We start from the raw sequence: 21,200 nt of genomic DNA, 5'->3' as shown, positions 1-21,200 counted from the left end.
GCTATCTCAAACAACCCTAATTTTTATTATCAAACATTAAATGCGTAGAACAGCAATATTATGTTCCAAATTAGGGGCCTGATTTACAAGAACTTATTAGAGCAAAATTGAAATGTAATAAAATTACTACTGACAAAGTTACTTCTATTTTACTTCGTAGTAATGCTTGTTATTATAGAGGCTACAATATAACGGGAAAATTCATAGCTAATTATCTGAAGATCCGGTAGCAGCGCCACACCCTAGATTCTATAACACCTTCTACAGGAAGCCCTGTTTTCAACAATGAGATTGTGGCTGAATTTGTACAGTATTGTCAAACTCTCTATACTCCTGAATCTCCCGCCCATACTACTAAGATTGATATTTATTTAAAGGATGTTGCAAATCCTAACTGCAAGCCTCTATACTTTTCTGCTTTAGACAAAGATATCTCTATCTCAGAAATTCTTCAGTCCCTTTAGAAGGGTAAGATCTCAGGACCAGATGATTTCACAGGCAAATTTGTTCTTCACTTCTCTAGCATTCTGCTTCCTAGATTATTGCATATTTTTCAATTTTTCTCAAAGTCTGGTTCCGCAGGAGGTACCTTCCAGGACGCTACTACATGCATTATCCATGAAGAACTAAAAGACTCCACACTCTGTAAGAACTACAGACCAATTTAGTAGGTTAATGTGGATTTTAAAATACTTGCCAAAATGTAAGCAATACGTCTCGATCTTTTCTTGCCTTCAATGATAGATAAAAAGTAATATGGGTTTGTGAAAGGTAGACTGGCATCTGACAATTCTAGATTATTCTTTAATGTATTGAATAATGCTTCATCTCTATAGTATCCCCTTGCAGCAATATTTATAGGCGCAGAGAAAGCGTTTGATCACATTGATTTGACCTGTTTACTGAAATCCTAAACCTGGCATGGTCTGGGTTCCCGCTTAATTTCACATTTCTTTACTCCATCAATCCCCAATGACATCTGTTTTTGTCAGTGGTAAAATCTCCAACTACTTTCCATTGAACCATGGTGTCCATCGGGGTTGTCTACTGTCTCCTGTTTTGTTTGCATTTTTTCTTGAACTCTTTCTGTCCCATATTTGGAAGAATTCAGAAATAGAAAAGATTTTATCATGGAGATAAACACCTGAAACTTTCTGCTTACGCGGATGACATACTTCTTTTCCTTTCTAATCCGGTCCACTCTGTACCAGCGTTGCTCCAAGAAATAGCTACATCTTCCTTGGCTTCAGGATATAAGATAAACTAAAAGAAAATTGAAATTCTTTCATCAAATCTTGTCTTAAATCATCTTTCATAGCTACCGCCATTCATTGGAATGCTTCAAAGATTAAAAACTTGGGTGACTGGTTTACCTCTTCCATTAAGGATTCTGTTGCTTTGAATAACGTAGACAAGGGTAGACAAACTCGTTTCGTGGTGGAACCCTCTGTTGCTTTCATGGTGGGGTCTTACTGACGCCATCAAAATGATGACATCCCCCATAAATTACATCATTCCATTGTACATACCGGTCACATATTTTTTAAAACTGGCTTCAAAACTATCCAAATTTCTTTGGAATGATTTAAAATCTAGACTGTCTCTTACTCAACTCTGGAAAACCAAGCAGAAAGGGGGGGGGGGTTAACTTTCCAAATTTCGGGTCATACCATATGGCTTTCTGCTTAAGATAAGCTTCTAGGTGGATTGCTTCAGCCGGTCTCTGTCTACTCCCTTATGGTTGGACTTCGAATACTCTCAACATTTTCCCTTTTCACCTAGAGAGGTTTTGTCCTTCTCTTCTAATACTTATATCACAGCTTCGCCACTTTTTAAACATACTTGTACCTTATTAAAGTCTTATTATCAACTCCAGACAAAACGGTATATCATGGGTCAGTGACTTAATGTCTGATGATGTTCCTCTTTCTGATTCACGCTTTCAGCAAATGCTTAATTGCCCTTGCTAGTTTTTGCCTAAATATCTTCTCATAAATATTATTCTAGACGTTCTTAACTCGTTACCAATTTCTTCGTCTTCTACTTTGCAATCCTCATTTTGCTCTATTCTAACCTCTACTCCTAAAGTATTGTTTATTTACAGAATTCTTCCCTCTGCAATTTTGACAAGACCTAAAACCAAAACAGAGCTTCACTGGGAATCAGATTTGGGATGTACCTGGCCTATCTCTTTTTGGAACGAGATATGGGATAGAATGCATAGAATATTCAGAACTGGTTCTACTTCACAGTCAATATTCTTTGTGTATCACAACATGTATCAACCACTGCTAACAGGTATCCACCACTGCTAAATTTTCCACAAACACAAAAACGAAATGTTGGTCATATGTCCATCCTAATAGGGACCTTATATTTTGTATTTCACTGTCCTCCCACATCTTTTTTGGGGGGGAATAGTTTGGTTCCAACTAACCTCTATTTATCAGGTACAATACTCAATAACTCCAATCACACTTTTCCTGGGCAGTTTGTCCAAGAACATTAACTCAGATTTTGATAATTTTAAGTTATTAGATCTCATGTTGGCTCTAGCATTTCAACAGAATACACTTAATTGGAACTGTGCATCTAAGATTTCATACAAAGTTCGGTGGTATAATGTTTGTCACTACTATAGATTGGATACTGCTTTTGCTTCACTGTATTGTCCTTCTATTCTGTTAATACAGTTATATTAGTTACCATTAACTTAATTTCATTTTTAGACACTACTGCCCATAAAAATTCAATTACATCTCCTCTTAAAACCATGAGGTGCGTATTTCTCTGATCTTGTTCTAAATATTGATTTCCTTTATTCACCTATTATAGTGAATTTTTAGTGCATATTGCAAGATAGTATTATGACTTGGTCTTCTTATTTGATATATTTCCTTTTTCCCTTTTCCCTCCCCTTTTATTCCTACAAGTTTTAAAAATATTAATCAGCTTCTCTTCTTATTGACAATTATGTATGCTTGTGTTCTTGATTCATGGGTCTTGTTATTGTTACTCTGTTTATGACATTGTTATTACTCAAAGTTGATTTGCCTTTAAAACAAAAAGGTGTACTGAAGGCACAGAGCATGCTGACAGCATATACGGGGTACTGGGGTAAGCAACGGAGGTTGGGAATGGTATGTTACCGAAAGGTATATTTATTTCATCCGTCTACTACAAGTTATTATCAACTTAGGGCCAACTAAGGGATCTTTGAGGGATGTGGGTAGATAAGAAAAAGAAACATCTGCCTTTATTAGAAATAATATTGTAGAGGACACTAATGTGCAATTCAAATATACGTATATGAAATCAAAAGTAAATTCAAGATGAAATGACTGCCTGCCGAGCATGTATGTATGCAGTCACAGCTGCATCCACATAATTATACATAACCTGTGTGCACACCTGCATTACATGTATGTATGGTACACCTGGGGTAATTTTTAGGGTTTTCCATGGCGAGGAAGTGTACATACACCCAGTGGAACTGTAATCCAAGAAACTACCCATGGAGCACTTAAACTCTTCATGAATTCTATCCTCTGAATTTACCTTATTGGCTCGCTCACATTGTTCTCGGAGGCTATCATTCTCACTCTGAAGCTGCTTTGCGTCCAACATGGGGAGTCGTATCCCATCTTCAAGACATCTCTCAACCTTCTGTTGCAAACTGTACATTGAAGTTGGGGGGAAATAAAATGTCTATTAAATATCAACAGACAAGAAGAAGCTGAGACAATTTAAGAGGGACTTCTTGTATAGAAGATACATAATACAAGGGCAATAACAAATCTTAACTTGGCAGGAGCTGAAATTTTCTGGAGCATCTCAAACACATTTGAATGAGTACAATGATAACGTGCAGACAAAAATTGAGTTTTAGCTTTCAGTGTCACAAAGCACAATTGTGACAGATAGGGGATCTTTAACGGCTACCTCTGAACATCGTGTACATGCAGACCCTTGTTAAGAAAAAAATACTGTCTACCTAGGCAGACAATTCCATCCATGGGTGCCAGCCTACTGAGTGTTGGGCAGGTACATCTCAACTGTACAATGGTGGAGGATCATATGTGTGACGACAGGGCCCTGGAAAGCCCTCGCCCAACACACCAGCAGGTCTTGAGGAGGGAGACCCCACACAAGAGCAGGTGACTGATAGGGCCCCCAGCCAGGATTTCCACCAGCGGAAATCTCCGTCCCGAACCACTGCAAATTCTGTGATGGGCGGTACTTTCCACAAGCAGTAATCCCATTAAATATCACACAAAGGGTCTTATCCTTTTCTGTAATGAGGAATGTGGTCTTGCAACCACAGGGCTGTCCAAGCCCTGGGTTCTAAATTCAACTTCAGCACTTGACCCACAAAACTGTATATTGTCCTAAAGAAACATTCCCATCCTTTTTACATCCTGGATTCTTTTATCTACTTTCAACTGGATCCCGAACTACATACTGACAACTTATGAATGAGATATTACTGTGACAATAAAAGTGCTCACTGTAAAGCACTTTATTGCTCCTTGGAGCTACATCTACCACTATATTTTAAATTACAATAAATTGTTACTAAATTGTGAACTTCCCACCACTCCATGATAGAGTAGAGAACTGAATGAAGCTAACAAGCTTGTAAGCAACTGGAAAGAACAGAGAAAGAACTACTTATTGAATGATAAGATGAAATATAAAGAGGCCTTAAAGAAATATAAAACACAGATGAGGCATGCTCGAACAGAATGTTTGCCTAACTGAATAATGTCAAGGAACAACTCAGAAAAAGAGATGCCAAGGTGGTGCACACATTTTCAAATTCTTCTGCCACCACTGAAGTGCTGGTGTCCGCTTCCAATACAAGAACGATCCATTTCCACCACTGGTGCGGTCTCCCTCCCTATTTCCTATAACCATTTCACTTCTGTGGACCCCCACTTAATCATTACTAGAACCTAGGATCCTCCCTGAATATTACTGGAATAAGTCGTACCCTCTGCGAACCTTCTACTGCAGCAGTTCTCATACTGTGGTCCACACAGCCCCAGGGGCCCGTGACACATTATCCCCAGACTTACCCCGAGGCATCAGACTAGATCCGGAAAGTTTCATACTCCAACAGAACTGTTAGAGGATCACCAGACCCCTCCCAGTCTTCCTCACCCTCCTCTGGCTGCCAATCTGGCTGAAAAGGGGCAAGGGTGGAACACGGGCACAAAAGTACCCATTGACGCCGGTCCGGCTCCGTTTCCACATTGAGGCAGAAGCTGGGGTTGCTGTCGGCTGGGGGTCCAGCCGGTATCGGTTGCGGACGTGGTGCCGGTGGAAGCGGCATCGGTGGAGTTATAAAGAGGTCGACCAGCACCAACCCGGATTCAGGCCTGGATCCAAGGGGGCCCTACGGAGCCGAAGCCGCTAAAGGCCTAGGGCCCCCAGGCGAGACCGCAGGCCCGAATGCGAGCCGGTGGAGTTGGGCTGCCCAAAGATGGCACGCATCGCTTCGTAAAATTGACAAAGCTGGGCAGGGGTCGCTCGTGGTCCCGGGAAGGGAGGAAAGGCCGTAGTCGACCCTGTAGGCTCCTCCGCATGCGGAGCCGCGGGAGGGCATCACCCGCACCCTTTGTCGCATCGACTGACGGACGAGGGGAAGTCAAAGTGCGACGATGCTTCTTCGACTTCTTCTCATGCTTCGACTTACCTGACCCAGAGTGCAAAGACTTGGAAGAGGAGTGATGATGACTCTGCGATCGGTCCCTCGACCTCCCATGCGACCGGGACCTTGAGTGACGTGGAGAAGACTGCCGGGCCTTGAGGAACTTTCAGAACCACTCCCACAAAGACTTCGGGCCAAGGTTCGGCAGTCGGAGCACGACTTGGAGTCATGGTCACTCTCCAGACAGTGAGGCACACGCGGTGCGGATTCATCACCAACATCAGTCGGTTACAGGAACCGCATGCCTTGAAGCCGGACACCCTCGTGCACCAGGAGTCAAAAGACTCAAAAAACGAAGTCGACAAAAGTCGCAAAAAAGTCAGTCAAAAGGTGACTGGAGGTGCCGCTCTCTCCGGATCTACGCTTGCTGACGCGGATAAAGAAAGAACGGTTTCTTTCAGATATGTGTTATTCAACTGAACCTACAAATTACTCCACCATGTCACAAAAGACTGCAAAAAGAAAAGAAAATACAAACCCATCTAAGCTAAATTGTACATTTAATTATATACTATTCAAGTCCTGGTGTTGGCAAGGCAGAAGGGTGCTGCTCAACTTCTCACTAGTTAGGGCTCAGAGTGTTATTAGGCTTGTGTAAAACCTATTTGTAATATAGTGTTTGTTCTGTAGTGGCATGTGTACACTTGTTGCTTTCAACAGCAGAAGCATTTGTCTACCTAAAATTGTCTTTATATCAACAACATTTTAACCAATATTATTGACATAGAGCGTAAAAAGAAAATCAAATGCAGTGGCCAAAAAAAAAAAGGCTGTGGCGTTCAAATTCTAGAAACGTTGGCCCATGTGCCCAGGTATGTATCATATCCTTGGAAATGCACCATGTGCCACTAATACTTGTTCATGTATGCCAGTCACCTAATGCACTCATACCCACAGGAACACCAGCACTTTTCACATTGTGGGTGTTATTACTCAAGTAATGCCATATACACTCTTACATTCAAGCACCATCTTGCTACTGCTAACCTGTCAATGTGGAAACAGTGATATATATTCCTTCAACTTCTCCTTGGAAATCTGTTCCACTTATTCTGTTTTTGTATATTGGCAAGAAACATGAATCTTTAGCCATGTGGTAAATACAAAGCAGAGTGGAATAACCCTTTGTTTTTGGACACTGCATGCAGTGTTCAATAGTGGTATTGTTGCAAAACAGCTCACTTGGAGGTAGGCACAGTGCAGTTTTGCACAGAGGAGACAGGGGCACCAGGGTCTGGCAAAGAAATACTGTTTAATTCAGAAACAATTAAGTGCCTACCCCAATCTCTAGCTAGATATCAACAAAGGAGATCAGGCCTTTTGGTCAAAGATTGAGGTCTCTAGACATGCCCTCTGAACAATGGCATTGCAGATCAAGTTACAATGTGACAGCCTTGCCATCTAAAGGTTGCAAAGTGCTACTGTCATTTGAAGTAGCAAGGCAGCAGGAATGCTGTGAGTGATCCCAACGTGACCGGTTAATTTAACAGTAAGGCTTGCCTGACCCCAAACAATCGGAAAGTGGCCTTACATGAATCCTACCAGATTAAGAGTGGTTATTGGGTGCTCTTTTCAAGCACAAACACAAACAAGCACAATTCAACCTGCAAAGAAGAGGGGAGATGCCCACTCATGCTGATTCACAACAGATGCACTGCGCAACACAATGAAAACTGCAATGTGAAATGTGTTTTCCATTCATTGCAGCAAGATCTTTTAAGAATAAAGCCTGCTTTCAGTTCAAGCCCCAAGCAGACTTTCAGGGCTTGTGCCAGTAAATGTCATGCCCCAAGCCCCCTCCCAGTGCGCTAGCCCTTTAATCATGCACTATATAGGTGTCCTTAACCCAGGGAGCGACGCTTCACGTTCTTGCGTCTAGCTCCGTTGGGTTCGTTCCTGTGCCTGACTTCCTGTGCCTGACTTCCGGTTTTTCTTCGTCCTGGTGTTTGTCTGTTGTGAGAGTTCTTCGGCTCTGTTGGTTCGGTTCTGAGCCTGCCCAGGCCGTCTCTCTCATGTGCACAGTGCCTCTCCACCGCGCTTGTGTAAATCGACACGTCCTGTGTCGCTTCCCGTTTAGGCTGCCTTGCAGTATTTAGGTGTCTCGCCCGGCGGCCGAGTTTAACTCCGCCATCCGGCGGGATTTCCTCTCCCTACCCTCTGCCTCATTGCAGCTCCGCTTGTCAGCCGGGTTTTGCTCCGCTGACGAGCCGGGCATCCTCCCTCTGCTGTTGGCCTCATTTGTTTTCCGCTCCGCTTGTCAGCCGGGTTTGGCTCCGCTGACGGGCCGGGCACACATTCTCCCTCCCTTTGTCTTACCTCACCGGGTTGCTCCGCTGCCAGCCGGGTTCTGCTCCGCTGGCGGCCGGGTTGTTTACCGGTGCGCTGAACTTAGTTAGTTAGGGTTTTTCCTTTTCCCTGCTTATACCTATTTCACTTGGGGTTATTCAGTTCTGGTGTTTTATCACCTCTTTGGACTTGATATCTTGCGTGGACCAGTGAGGATTGGGATACAGATACACGTTCCAGAAACACGGTAACAGCGCATTCTTGCGCTGCATATTATATTATTATAAGTGATACTGTATTTAAGTTTTGACTCCTTGTTTTGATCATTATAGATGTTGTTCCCACTATCAAGAATACTGACAACCGAATGCTTGTAATCAAAGAATCCTTTGGGGTGTGCTTCGTGGCTGTTAAGACAAAAGATCAGAGTGAGCAGGATATATTGTTAGTCACTCACTACACAAGTATACATTGGGTCAGTAGACTTATAAGGGTATTGTCTTCTTCACTGCAGCTCCAGTTATATCCCTTTCCAGAGGTTTTCCCATATTCATTCAGGAACATCAACATACAAACAGCTAGGTATGTAAGGTTATGTCGTATACTTGGGAATGTGATTGTCCTCTTCGGATTGAAGAATATAACTCTTTGCATTGCAGTCTCTCCTGATTGCCAAGCCCACAAGAAGGTTGAGACGACCCGTCTGAAGACCCTCAACACCCACTTGTTACCCCAACCTTTCCTTGTTTTGTTTCCCTGTTTTCCCCTGGCTTGCCTCCTGTGCTTTAGTGCTTGATAGAGTCGGAAGGCTGCAGGGGAAGGCTGTGGATTGATCTTCGGATTCCTGACGCTCCTGCAGAATCATCGTGTATCCTTTACAGAACGTGAAGCCCAAGAGGTTTGTTCTGCCCGAGCGTCATGGATCTCGAAGCGGTCACTCTGGCGGATGTGGCAGGCATGTTAGGTAATCTGCAGGTTGAGACTCAGACATTGATGGCTAGAATGGACACCCTGCAGAGACAACAGGCTTCTAGTGCTACAGGAGGAGGGCCATCGGTAGTGCAGGTGACCACTCCACATTCGATACCTCTGGCACCCCCTGAGCGTTTTGCAGGAGAAACAGCGCGATGCGCGGCTTTCCTCAGTCAATGCCAACTACACTTCTCCTGCAAGGCTCAATGTTTTCCCTCCGACCAGGCCAAGGTAGCCTTTGTCATTTCTTACCTCAGTGGTTCTGCAGCTGATTGGGCTATACCCTTAGTAGACAGAGATGACCCCCTGTTACATAATTATGCAGCTTTTCGACGGGAATTTCGTAAACTCTTCGATAGACACATGTATACTCATTCTGCCGATACTGAATTATTAGAACTAAAACAGGGTACTCAGGATCTGGTAACCTATATTACTAAGTTTCGCCGGTTGGTGATTGAGTCCGATTGGCCGGAGGAAAAACGCAGTACCATGTTCTACAGGGGGTTGCGGGAAGAACTGAAAGACGCCTTGTCTCAGATAGTCGATCTTCCTACCTCCTGTAGTGCTCTCATAGATTTGGTAGTGAAGATAGACCATCGATTGCATGAACGAAAGAAAGAGAAAGGGAAGCATGAGTATCGGTATGTTGCTCTGAAGGATAAAAAAACTGCCCCTGAAAAAGCCACGGAAGACAGCGAACCCATGCAGATAGGCATAGTCCGAGGCCCTCTGACTTCCGAGGAAAGACAGAGAAGAAGAACTCTTCGGTTATGTTTGTATTGTGGGAAAGCGGGTCATTTCCTAAGAGAATGCCCAGTTAAACCTGCTCAGTCCAAGGTGTCGGGAAACTAGTCAGCCTGAGTTCTTGTGAGACGAGGAACTCAGGTAGGTCTGGATTAACGGTCTCTTCTTCCGACTATACTTACGCTCCTACTAACCATCTGTACATACCAGCATATCTCACACAAGGCACTCTTGGTTTACACGTTTTGATAATGGTAGACTCTGGGGCTTCTGGAAACTACATGGACAGAGAATGGGCTAGGGAGAATATGATAGCCGACACTAAGAAGGTGATTGCCAGTAATGTCACTACCATCGATGGCAGTCCCCTTCTTTCTGGTCCGGTTACTCATCACACCAACCCGATGCACATGGTTATAGCACCTGATCATCATGAGGATATAATGTTTGATTTAATTTGTTCCCCACAGTTCCCTGTGCTTCTGGGTATCCCATGGTTAAGAACGCAAAATCCTGTCATCAATTGGGAAACATCCACTATAACCTTTCCTCCGGTGGCTCTGGGGCCTGTTGTAGGGGTTTCTAATAGAGAGGCACACACAGCCGCGGAAGGTAAGGAGGTCTGTCCTGTTCTACCATCCTGTTACCGTGAATTGCAAGCAGTCTTTGATGTACAGGAAGCGGAGGTTCTTCCGCCGCACCGCGTCTACGACTGCCGTATTGATCTCGAGGCAGGAGCCAGAATACCCTGTAGCAGAGTGTATGCACTCACTGAGAAGGAGAACGTATATTTACGAGAATATCTCGACTCTATGCTTGAGAAGGGATTCATCAGACCATCGCGATCCCCAGCCTCTTCGTCCTTGTTTTTTATTCCTAAACGGGAAGGGGGCCTGCGGTGTTGTATCGATTACAGGAAGCTCAATGAAGTGACCATCAAAAACCGATACCCTCTTCCTCTCATAGCCTCCCTCCTTGACAGAATTCGCAATGCCCAATATTTCACCAAGTTGGACTTGCGGGGTGCCTATCACCTGGTAAGAGTCAGGGAGGGAGACGAGTGGAAGACGGCGTTCTGCACTAAGTTTGGTCTCTTCGAGTACCTTGTAATGCCCTTTGGGCTCTGTAATGCCCCAGCGGCGTTTCAATTCTTCATAAATGAAGTCTTGAAAGACATTCTTGATGACTACGTCATTGCCTACATTGATGACCTGCTGATCTTTTCCTCTACTTTGGAGACACACCAACAGCATGTCCGTAACGTGTTAGAACGGTTACTTAACAATCAATTGTATTGCAAGTTGGAAAAATGTACTTTTCACACACAGGAGGTTCCTTTCCTGGGATACATCGTTTCCCCTAGTGGCCTGCGCATGGATCCCTCCAAGGTGGAGGCTGTTTTGGCATGGCCGGCTCTGCGGACGATCAAAGAGGTCCAGAGTTTTATAGGGCTGGCCAATTTCTATAGGAGATTCATTCGCAATTTCTCGGACTTGGTATCGCCCATTACTTCTTTGTTGAAAAAGGGGGTTCCTTTCGCCTGGTCCGGTGAGGCAGAGCGTTCCTTCCAGATGCTAAAGAATGCTTTCACCAGTGCCCCGGTGCTGCTTCATCCCGACCCTGCTCTGCCCTTTGTGGTGGAGGTAGACGCCTCGCAAGTGGCAGTGGGAGGTGTTCTATCACAGGCGGATGCAGTGTCCGGTGAGTATCATCCAGTGGCTTATTACTCGCATAAACTCTCCCCTGCGGAATACAATTATGCGGTAGGGGACAAGGAACTTCTGGCTATCAAGAAGGCATTCGAAGAGTGGCGGCAGTATCTCCTAGGTGCTAGACATCCTGCGGTAGTATACACCGATCATCGCAATCTCCAATATCTGAAGTCAGCAAAGGCACTTTCCATGAGACAACTGCGTTGGGCTCAGTTCTTTAGTGAGTTCGACTTCACTGTCCAGTACAGACCAGGCAAACGTAATGGGAAGGCAGATGCACTTTCACGGTTGGGATTCGATACTCCTATCGATCCCATTGAGCCTACATCGATTATCCCTAGAAGGAATATCGTAGGAGGTACTAAGTCGGAGGAGGAATTCTTGGCACACGTCAAGTGTAGTCAAGCGTCAGTAGACATGCAGGCTCTAGTGGGTTCACGAGACACGACCAAGAAGGGAGACCTTGTGTGTGTACAAGGGGGAGTGGTTATACCGACAAAGAACCTCCAAGACCAGGTCATGCAGTGGTATCATACACATCCCATAGCGGGCCATCCAGGGATTAAGAAAACCATTAGCACTGTGCGTGACCGTTATTGGTGGCCTACTATGTTGGCAGACATAGAACACTTTGTTAAGACCTGCTATGTGTGTGCACAGACTAAGGTTTCTCGCCTCAACCCTGTAGGCCTTCTCATGCCATTACCTCCCCCTCCCGGTCCCTGGCATACGGTGTCCCTTGATTTTATAGTGGAACTACCGCTCACCAAGGCGAAGAACACTACGTTACTGGTGGTGGTGGATATGTACACCAAGATGGCTCATTTTGTACCGTTACAACGTCTCCCCACAGCAGTTGAATTAGCCGCCATATACATGCAACACATAGTGAGACTTCATGGTTTCCCTTCTGCTTTGGTTTCCGACAGAGGAGCCCAATTTGTGTCAAGGTTCTGGAAGGGTCTGTGTTCTTTGCTTCAGATAGACGTCCGTCTGTCCTCAAGTCACCATCCACAGTCAGATGGACAGACGGAGAGAGTCAATCAGTGTTTTGAGCAATACATAAGGAATCAGGTGTTGCAGTCTCCAGTGGACTGGGATGAGTTGGTTTGGGTAGCAGAAATCTCATATAACAACAGCACACACTCCTCTATTAAGGTCTCTCCGTTCTTTTGCTTGTATGGTTATCACCCTAAGTTGCTGCCCTCTGGTTGTTCCTTAGATTGTCCAACCCCTGCTGCTGCTGATAGAGTAGAAACGTTACATGAAATACAGAGGAAGGCATTGGAGAGTCTTGAGATGGCCAAGGTGAGATACACAGAGGGGGCAAATCTACACAGAAGATTAGAACCCATATACACACCAGGAGATGAGGTTTGGCTTTCCACCAAATACATTACTCTCGGGGGTCCACGCAAGTTCAATCCCAAATACATAGGTCCCTATAAGGTGGAGAAAATAATCAATCCTGTTGCCATACGATTACAGCTTCCGCCTTCATTCAGGATTCATCCGGTATTTCATGTTTCCCTAATAAAGCCGGTTGAGCCAGGGACTAAACTGCCAGGAAAAACCTACTCCATTAACTCTGCAGGACTCGGAGGAATATGAGGTCGAAACTATCCTAGATTCCCGTAGAGTGAGGGGTACGGTCCAGTATCTGGTTCATTGGAAGGGATACGGTGTGGAAGAACGTACATGGGAACCCTTTTCCAACGTCCATGCACCCAGACTGTTAAGGGCGTTCTATAAAAGATACCCTGACAAGCCAAAACCAGGTGGGGGTTGTTGTGGGGGGAGTATACTGTCATGCCCCAAGCCCCCTCCCAGTGCGCTAGCCCTTTAATCATGCACTATATAGGTGTCCTTAACCCAGGGAGCGACGCTTCACGTTCTTGCGTCTAGCTCCGTTGGGTTCGTTCCTGTGCCTGACTTCCTGTGCCTGACTTCCGGTTTTTCTTCGTCCTGGTGTTTGTCTGTTGTGAGAGTTCTTCGGCTCTGTTGGTTCGGTTCTGAGCCTGCCCAGGCCGTCTCTCTCATGTGCACAGTGCCTCTCCACCGCGCTTGTGTAAATCGACACGTCCTGTGTCGCTTCCCGTTTAGGCTGCCTTGCAGTATTTAGGTGTCTCGCCCGGCGGCCGGGTTTAACTCCGCCATCCGGCGGGATTTCCTCTCCCTACCCTCTGCCTCATTGCAGCTCCGCTTGTCAGCCGGGTTTTGCTCCGCTGACGAGCCGGGCATCCTCCCTCTGCTGTTGGCCTCATTTGTTTTCCGCTCCGCTTGTCAGCCGGGTTTGGCTCCGCTGACGGGCCGGGCACACATTCTCCCTCCCTTTGTCTTACCTCACCGGGTTGCTCCGCTGCCAGCCGGGTTCTGCTCCGCTGGCGGCCGGGTTGTTTACCGGTGCGCTGAACTTAGTTAGTTAGGGTTTTTCCTTTTCCCTGCTTATACCTATTTCACTTGGGGTTATTCAGTTCTGGTGTTTTATCACCTCTTTGGACTTGATATCTTGCGTGGACCAGTGAGGATTGGGATACAGATACACGTTCCAGAAACACGGTAACAGCGCATTCTTGCGCTGCATATTATATTATTATAAGTGATACTGTATTTAAGTTTTGACTCCTTGTTTTGATCATTATAGATGTTGTTCCCACTATCAAGAATACTGACAACCGAATGCTTGTAATCAAAGAATCCTTTGGGGTGTGCTTCGTGGCTGTTAAGACAAAAGATCAGAGTGAGCAGGATATATTGTTAGTCACTCACTACACAAGTATACATTGGGTCAGTAGACTTATAAGGGTATTGTCTTCTTCACTGCAGCTCCAGTTATATCCCTTTCCAGAGGTTTTCCCATATTCATTCAGGAACATCAACATACAAACAGCTAGGTATGTAAGGTTATGTCGTATACTTGGGAATGTGATTGTCCTCTTCGGATTGAAGAATATAACTCTTTGCATTGCAGTCTCTCCTGATTGCCAAGCCCACACGAAGGTTGAGACGACCCGTCTGAAGACCCTCAACACCCACTTGTTACCCCAACCTTTCCTTGTTTTGTTTCCCTGTTTTCCCCTGGCTTGCCTCCTGTGCTCTAGTGCTTGATAGAGTCGGAAGGCTGCAGGGGAAGGCTGTGGATTGATCTTCGGATTCCTGACACTCCTGCAGAATCATCGTGTATCCTTTACAGTAAACCCTTTCAAAAACGCAGACCCAAATCTCCATACGCAGAGTTTGTTTTTGCGCTACTGGACAGAACTGGAGTGGGGAGTGTATAGCACATCATTTCCATTTTACAGTTTTACTCAAAGAAATTACATTGCTGTATATTTCAGGGGGTTGAGATCCATTCCCAATGCATCAACACCAAGGTTCAACTTCATGTGTCAACAAATTTCAATAAGGAGTCAATGGCATCTCAGTATATCCACTTTTCCGAGCTCAGTCTTCTCACTAAGCTAAGCCCACTCCAAATTTACTTCACCATCGATTGGTGATCTGAGATGGGAAAGCTGGAAAATGATAATGTTTGCTGCACTTGAAAGATATGCAGTGATAGTATAGCATTAATGAACATTACAGAGGACATTATTGTGAGATAATTGCTTGAAACCCAACTTATCCTGAGCCAACTCTCAATGACAAACACTTCTACAACATTTATTTGTGCAATTTGACAGGCTTGCTGTGAGTACTAGTGCTTTAGAAAAAAGCTTAAAATGGTTTGGAATAACTTGCATGAAGGAAGTGCTTTTGAGTAGTCTTCCCGCCACTCTCGATCTCTTCGTCACTCACTCTTATGACGAATCTCAAATCTGGATCGCCTCGGGATCCATGCCCGGCCAAATTCCTAGCTAAAATGGCAGCTATTGTCAACCCTTTAGCCAACCCAATTTTGAATCTTTCCCTCAGTCAGGGGGCCATCCCGCAGACATGGAAGCAGGCTATGGTCATCCCTCTCCTCAAAAAACCGAGCCTTGCCCCAGAAGTCCCTGCCAATTACAGGCCCATCTCGCTTCTTCCGGCATTGACCAAAATTCTTGAGAAACATGTACATGGTGTGCTTTCCAATTTTTTGGAGTCCCACAGGCTACTACATGCCTCCCAATCCGGCTTCCGCCCCAATTTAAGCACTGAGACTGCGCTATTGGAGGTCTCGGAGGCCGTTAAGGAGACGCTGGATGCTGGTGGCAGGGTTATGCTGGTCATGCTGGATTTGTCGGCGGCCTTCGACACCGTCCCCCACGAGGATCTCCTCGTAAGACTTCATGATATCGGTCTGAGGGGGACGGTGTTCAGTTGGTTTCGTTCTTTCTTAGCCAACCGCCGACAAACGGTCTGGGCCTCCCCTGGATCCGCCGAGATGTCGCCTTTGGGAGTCGGAGTTCCTCAGGGCTCTATTTAACATCTTTATGACCCCTTTGGCGACACTAGTGGAGTCTTTCGGGGCCCAGATCGTATCCTACGCTGATGACACCCAGCTTCTCTTCACCTGCCGAAAGGGAGAAGAATTTGATGGTGAAAGTATCCGTGAGTGCCTTGGGGCTGTTTTTAATTGGTTCCAGCTAAACAGCCTCAAGTGCAACTCAGACAAATCTGAGATACTTTTTTTCGGATGTCCATCTGATCCGGATTGGCATGGGTGGTGGCCCGCCGACATGTTCCCTCCAGTTCATTCATCTCTGTCAGTCAAGAACCTGGGAATTAAAATCGATAATGGGCTGACGCTCAAATCCCAGGTGCTGGCTCTTACAGGAACATGTTTCGGCATCCTTAGGATGCTCCGGAAGTTCCTCCCGTTACTTTCTGAGGAACATAGGAGAACGACAGTTCAGGCCCTCATTGGATCCAGACTGGATTATTCGAACATCTTATATCTTGGTCTCCCGGAGTACCTTTTACAACGCCTACAGGTGGCTCAGAATGCTGCAGCGCGAGCCATCTTTGGCCTCCACAGGCGAGCCAGCGCCTCCAGCCTATTGCAAGTTCTACATTGGCTCCCTATCCGGAAACGGATAGTATTCAAGGCTATGACGTTGGCCCACAAAGCCTTGCATGCCGCAGGAGCTCAATTCTTGCAAAAGAGGCTGGCGTTTTACCACCCCGCACGTTCTTTGAGATCGGAGTCCCTTTTCCTTGCGGTAGTGCCCCGAATAAAAAAAGCCCGCATTGGGGGACGTTCATTTAGGCTGTTAGCTCCGCAGCTGTGGAACTCCCTACCTTTAATCCTGCGCTCTACTTCTAATTTACTTGCGTTCAGGAAAGGCTTAAAGACTTGGCTCTTTACCTGCTAGAGACTTCCTGCCCTGTTCGGATTACTGTCTTTTGTTTCTTGTTTTTACTGTTATGTTTTGCTTGTCTTTTCTTGGGTCATTCAGTACAAAGCGCCGGGACACTCCTTGGAGTAGCCGTGCGCTATAGAAGACCTATTTAACATAACATAACATAACATAACATAACTTTTAGGGGGTGGCAGCTCCTGAGGTTCGCTTGGGGAATCTATGACAATACGAGCAGCTACTCCTCGCAAAATACTTTTAAAGCTTGATGATAGCGCGGGCATGATTTAGATGCTGGCGACGAAATAATTTTTTTTAAATGGTCACTCACCACTTTGTGCACTGTATTTTAAAGAGCATTGCTTGAGCATTCTTGTTCTCCCTCGCCCCGTTCCACCGCGGCTGATTGTGCCATTAGTGTGGAGGGCGAGGCGCCATCTTGGACTGGGTTGGGCCGGAGTTAGCGGTCTAGCTCATCTGGGGAGGCAGGGCATAAAACGCAATGTGTCCTAGAGAGCACAGCGGGCGCGACGATGGCGCGCCGAAGGTGCGCCCATGGTAAGCCTGTCTGCGCCCGTCCGCGCATCGACAGCACACAGGGCCGTAAAGGCTGGTTCTGGTGTGGCAAGCCTGGGGGTGTACTCATTGGCTATAGTCGCGATGCTTTGCATTCACTTACTAAAAATCCATGTTGTGAGTCCATGCCTTGGGAGGTATTACACTCTATGTCACGAATCTGCCCCGCCTGCCACTTTCAATTTAGGAGGCTTACACTCACACCGCCCTCTCCTACTGGCATTGATCACTATACCAACATTCGCGCCGCACTTATCAATGCCCGCTCGCTGGTCAAACACACGGAGGAGGTCCATGAGTTGATTATGGATGAGACCCTCGACATCTTATTCACCACGGAGACATGGCTACACAATTTTTGTGCTCCGGTGATCGAACTTGCTACTCCACGTGGGTACAAGATAGCCAGACTTGACCGCAGCTTAGGTAGAGGCGGAGGCATTGCCGTGATTTTCAGGGATAAATGGACTTTAATAAAAGAATGTACAGGGGATATTTTAGAAGAAGAAGTGATGGAGTTCTCCATAGCCCTTTCCCCACATTTTACCTTGGGAGGGATGTTGGTCTACCGCCCCCCGGTCCCCCTGGCACCTTTATTAAATCTCTAAAGGAGGTTGTCACGCAAAGAGCATTGAGGTTTTCTAAATTCCTGCTGCTAGGAGATTTTAACATACATGTGGATATCCCCTCATCCCCGGGTACAAGAGATTTGATGGATCTCTGTGATCTAACTCTTCTAGCCCAGCAGGTACAAAATATCACCCATTCGGGAGGCCACTGTCTTGACCTTGTCTACTCTAATTTTAGCTTGACATTAGAAGTGCCCCGCCCAGTGACATGGTCTGACCACTATTTGGTCTGTTTCTCATGGGACATTGGAAGTACTTGCACTTCGGGTAGTGGGAACAGTGGTCCTCCCCCGCAAAAAATTAATATCCCAGCCCTGGCCTCTGCACTGGCCCAGACTCTCCCCTCAGATGCCAGCAATTTAGAGGAGGCAGTTGAAAATTTCTCTAAATGGATGAGCACTACCATAAAGACTCTCCCTCAATCATCAGGAAACAGGCGCCCACGAGCCTCTCCATCATCTCCCTGGTACACTGACCATTTAAAAACTTTGAAGTTAGGGTGCAAAGTTCGGGAACGGGCTTGGCGACTGGAATATTGCCCATTAGCCAAGGCAGAATTCCGCGCAGCGCAGAAAGAGTATTATGCTGCTATTAAATCAGCTAAAGGTGACTTCTTCACTAAGAGAATTTCCAGAGCAAAGAACAATAGCAGAGAAATCTTTGCCATCGTGCGAAGCTTCACGTCTCCAGTGGCAGAACTCTCTTCCGCACCCCCTTCCCCCAGCTGGTGTGAGAAGCTGTCTTCTTTTTTCTTTGAGAAAATCCAAACAATTCAGGCCAGCCTTAAGCTACCGGCCCTGATTTATCCTCCCCCCACTATGCTGGCTGAGGCCAGTAATGAACCATCCCAGCTCTTTACATGCTTTGAACAGGTAGAGGTGAAGGACGTGATGGCTATCTTAAAATCACTAAAATCAGGGTCACCAATGGATCCCAGCCCAGCGAGGGTTTTAAGTGGGGTGGCGGAAATTATCGCTCCTTCTGTGGGGTCCTTGGTCAACGAATCTCGGACGTCAGGTGTGATGCCCCTCCAATGGAAACAAGCAAAACTTCTCCCTTTGATCAAGAAACCAATGGCAGACCCTCTGCTTCCATCTAATTACCGCCCCATTTCCCTTCTCCCAGCACTAGCCAAGGTCTGTGAGAAGGTAGCTTTTAGACAGCTAGAAAAATTTGTGGAGTCCTCGGGTGCCTTGCATCCCGCACAATCCGGCTTCCGAACATCTTTCAGCACTGAGACGGCGCTTGTGGAGGTCACCGAGGCCATTAGAGAATGTCTGGATGGGGGCGGCAGAGCGGCACTGATTTTATTGGACCTCTCTGCCGCGTTCGATACGGTACCCCATCTTCAGCTGCTCTCCAGGCTGTCGGATATAGGCATCACGGACGCTGCTCTATGCTGGGTCGAATCATTTCTTAATGACCGTTTCCAGCAAGTTTGGATGTCGCCCTTCCACTCCTCAGATAAAGTAGAAACAGGGGTCCCGCAGGGGTCGACTTTGAGCCCCTTGCTTTTCAATGTTTATCTGACCCCCCTTATCTACTTAGCAGAGAGCTTGGGTGCCAAAATTATGGCCTACGCCGATGACACCCAACTCCTCTTTACCTGGAAAGGCAGTGACCTACGCACTGATGAAGCCCAACATTGTTTGTCCTCAGTATTTGCTTGGCTTGCCCAGGCCAGCCTCGAATGCAATGAGGATAAATCGGAAACACTCCTCTATGGCCGATTTCCGGTGGCCTTTAATGAATCACTATAGCCTAAAGGATTTCCCTGCCCCAAGGGGGATTGTGGGGTAGCAAAGAACCTTGGGATTTGGTTTGGGGCTGACTTGTGCTTCCGCGAGCAAATTACGAGACTGGCGGGTTCATGTTTCGGTACCCTAACAACCCTAAGGACGTTTTTTCCCCTTCTGCCCCAAGCTGCCAAGGAGGCAGTAGCCAGGGCGCTGATACTCTCGCGCCTGGACTACGCCAATGCCCTTTACATCGGCTCTCCTGGCTTTCTCCTGGACAAACTCCAAGTGGTTCAAAATGCGGCGGTTCGGCTCCTCTTTGACATCCCCAGGAGACGAAGTGTCCGCAAACAGCTTTGTGATCTTCATTGGCTCCCGGTGGCTCAAAGAGTGCGATTCAAGGCATTAGTCCTGACTCACAAAGCCCTACACAGCCCGTGTCCATCTTATCTGAGGGCCAGATTTACGTTCTACCAACCGACGCGCCAACTCCGCTCGGCGACCCTTAGACGCCTCGTGGTCCCCAGATTTAGGAAATCACATCTAGGTGGTCAGTCTCTGGCTGTTAGAGCTGCCACCATGTGGAACGACCTACCAGACCTATTAAGACATACCGCTGAGCTGGCCATCTTTAAAAAACTCTTAAAAACACATCTGTTTCAACAAGTAGTTTAACTCCTCAGCTCTATCTGCCATTGTTTCTCCCACGCGCCAGGACAGTCTTGACTAACAGTGCGCGCTACAAATCCAGTTATAACATATAACATAACATAACATACTTGCTAAGCAGTTGCGTGAACTTGTAATGAATACCTTGAGAAGAGCGAAGCGGCAGCAGAAAGTGGTCTAAGCATTCACTTAGGACTGCCTGGTGGAATACTATCACATCAGAGGCTTCGGAGTTGTAGAAGTTGAACCTTTATCATTTTTATCAGTCAATTATAACGCGAAAATCATAAGTTAGAGCCTTAATTGATAGTATTGTGATTGGTCAATCCATAAACTTTAGGAAATCAAGGCTTCACATTGAGAAGGTTGGTTTGGACAAGTGTCCTCTATTGCTGATACCTAACTGGAAAAAATGAGTAGGGATGGATTTGGGTTGGATTTTTTTCTCTTCCGACCCATGCCACAGGACACATGTGAAATATGGACAAGAAGCTCAGATCTTTAGTCCTAGGCCAAAAGAAATCCATACCTTTGAACAGTGGTGACCAATTCCTTCTCCCTCTTCTTCTGACACTCCACTTGCACTTCCTTCTCTCTGCACTTTGCCTGTGAGTCGGCAAGCGATGCTTCCAAGCTGGCCACAGTTTCTTGCAGCTGCTTGTTCTTCTCTTCTAGAGCCTGCACCTAAAGTGGAAACAAGTATGTTTACTTTTCAAAAGAGGAGCATATATTCGACTTTGCTAACTACATTTTTTTAAAGAATTCTAGCATTGTTCAATTCATCTACATAGCTTCTCTAAACATTTTAAGCTAACTGAGTCTGTGCCACTTTCTGCTTAAAATGGCATGGCTTACTGGAGTGATACCCTTTTTACATT

The 21,200-nt window shown here is 46.1% G+C and overlaps 1 protein-coding gene across 2 annotated transcripts in view; it reads right to left on the bottom strand.

Moving 5' to 3' along the window:
- The window catches only part of CEP85L (centrosomal protein 85L), a 519,352-nt gene that overhangs the window by 57,133 nt on the left and 441,019 nt on the right, over positions 1–21,200 (bottom strand). For both annotated transcript variants that reach the window (XM_078648480.1, XM_078648481.1), the window contains exons 8-9: positions 20,852–21,006; positions 3,559–3,676 (exon numbers count right to left, since the gene is read on the bottom strand). In XM_078648480.1, coding sequence (XP_078504606.1) covers positions 3,559–3,676; positions 20,852–21,006 — 273 coding nt within the window. The remainder of the gene's footprint in view (positions 1–3,558; positions 3,677–20,851; positions 21,007–21,200) is intronic.

Source organism: Lissotriton helveticus, chromosome 6 (genome assembly GCF_964261635.1).
Source record: "Lissotriton helveticus chromosome 6, aLisHel1.1, whole genome shotgun sequence".
Classification (NCBI taxonomy): Eukaryota; Metazoa; Chordata; class Amphibia; order Caudata; family Salamandridae; genus Lissotriton; species Lissotriton helveticus.
This window is presented reverse-complemented; position numbering and strand designations above follow the sequence as displayed.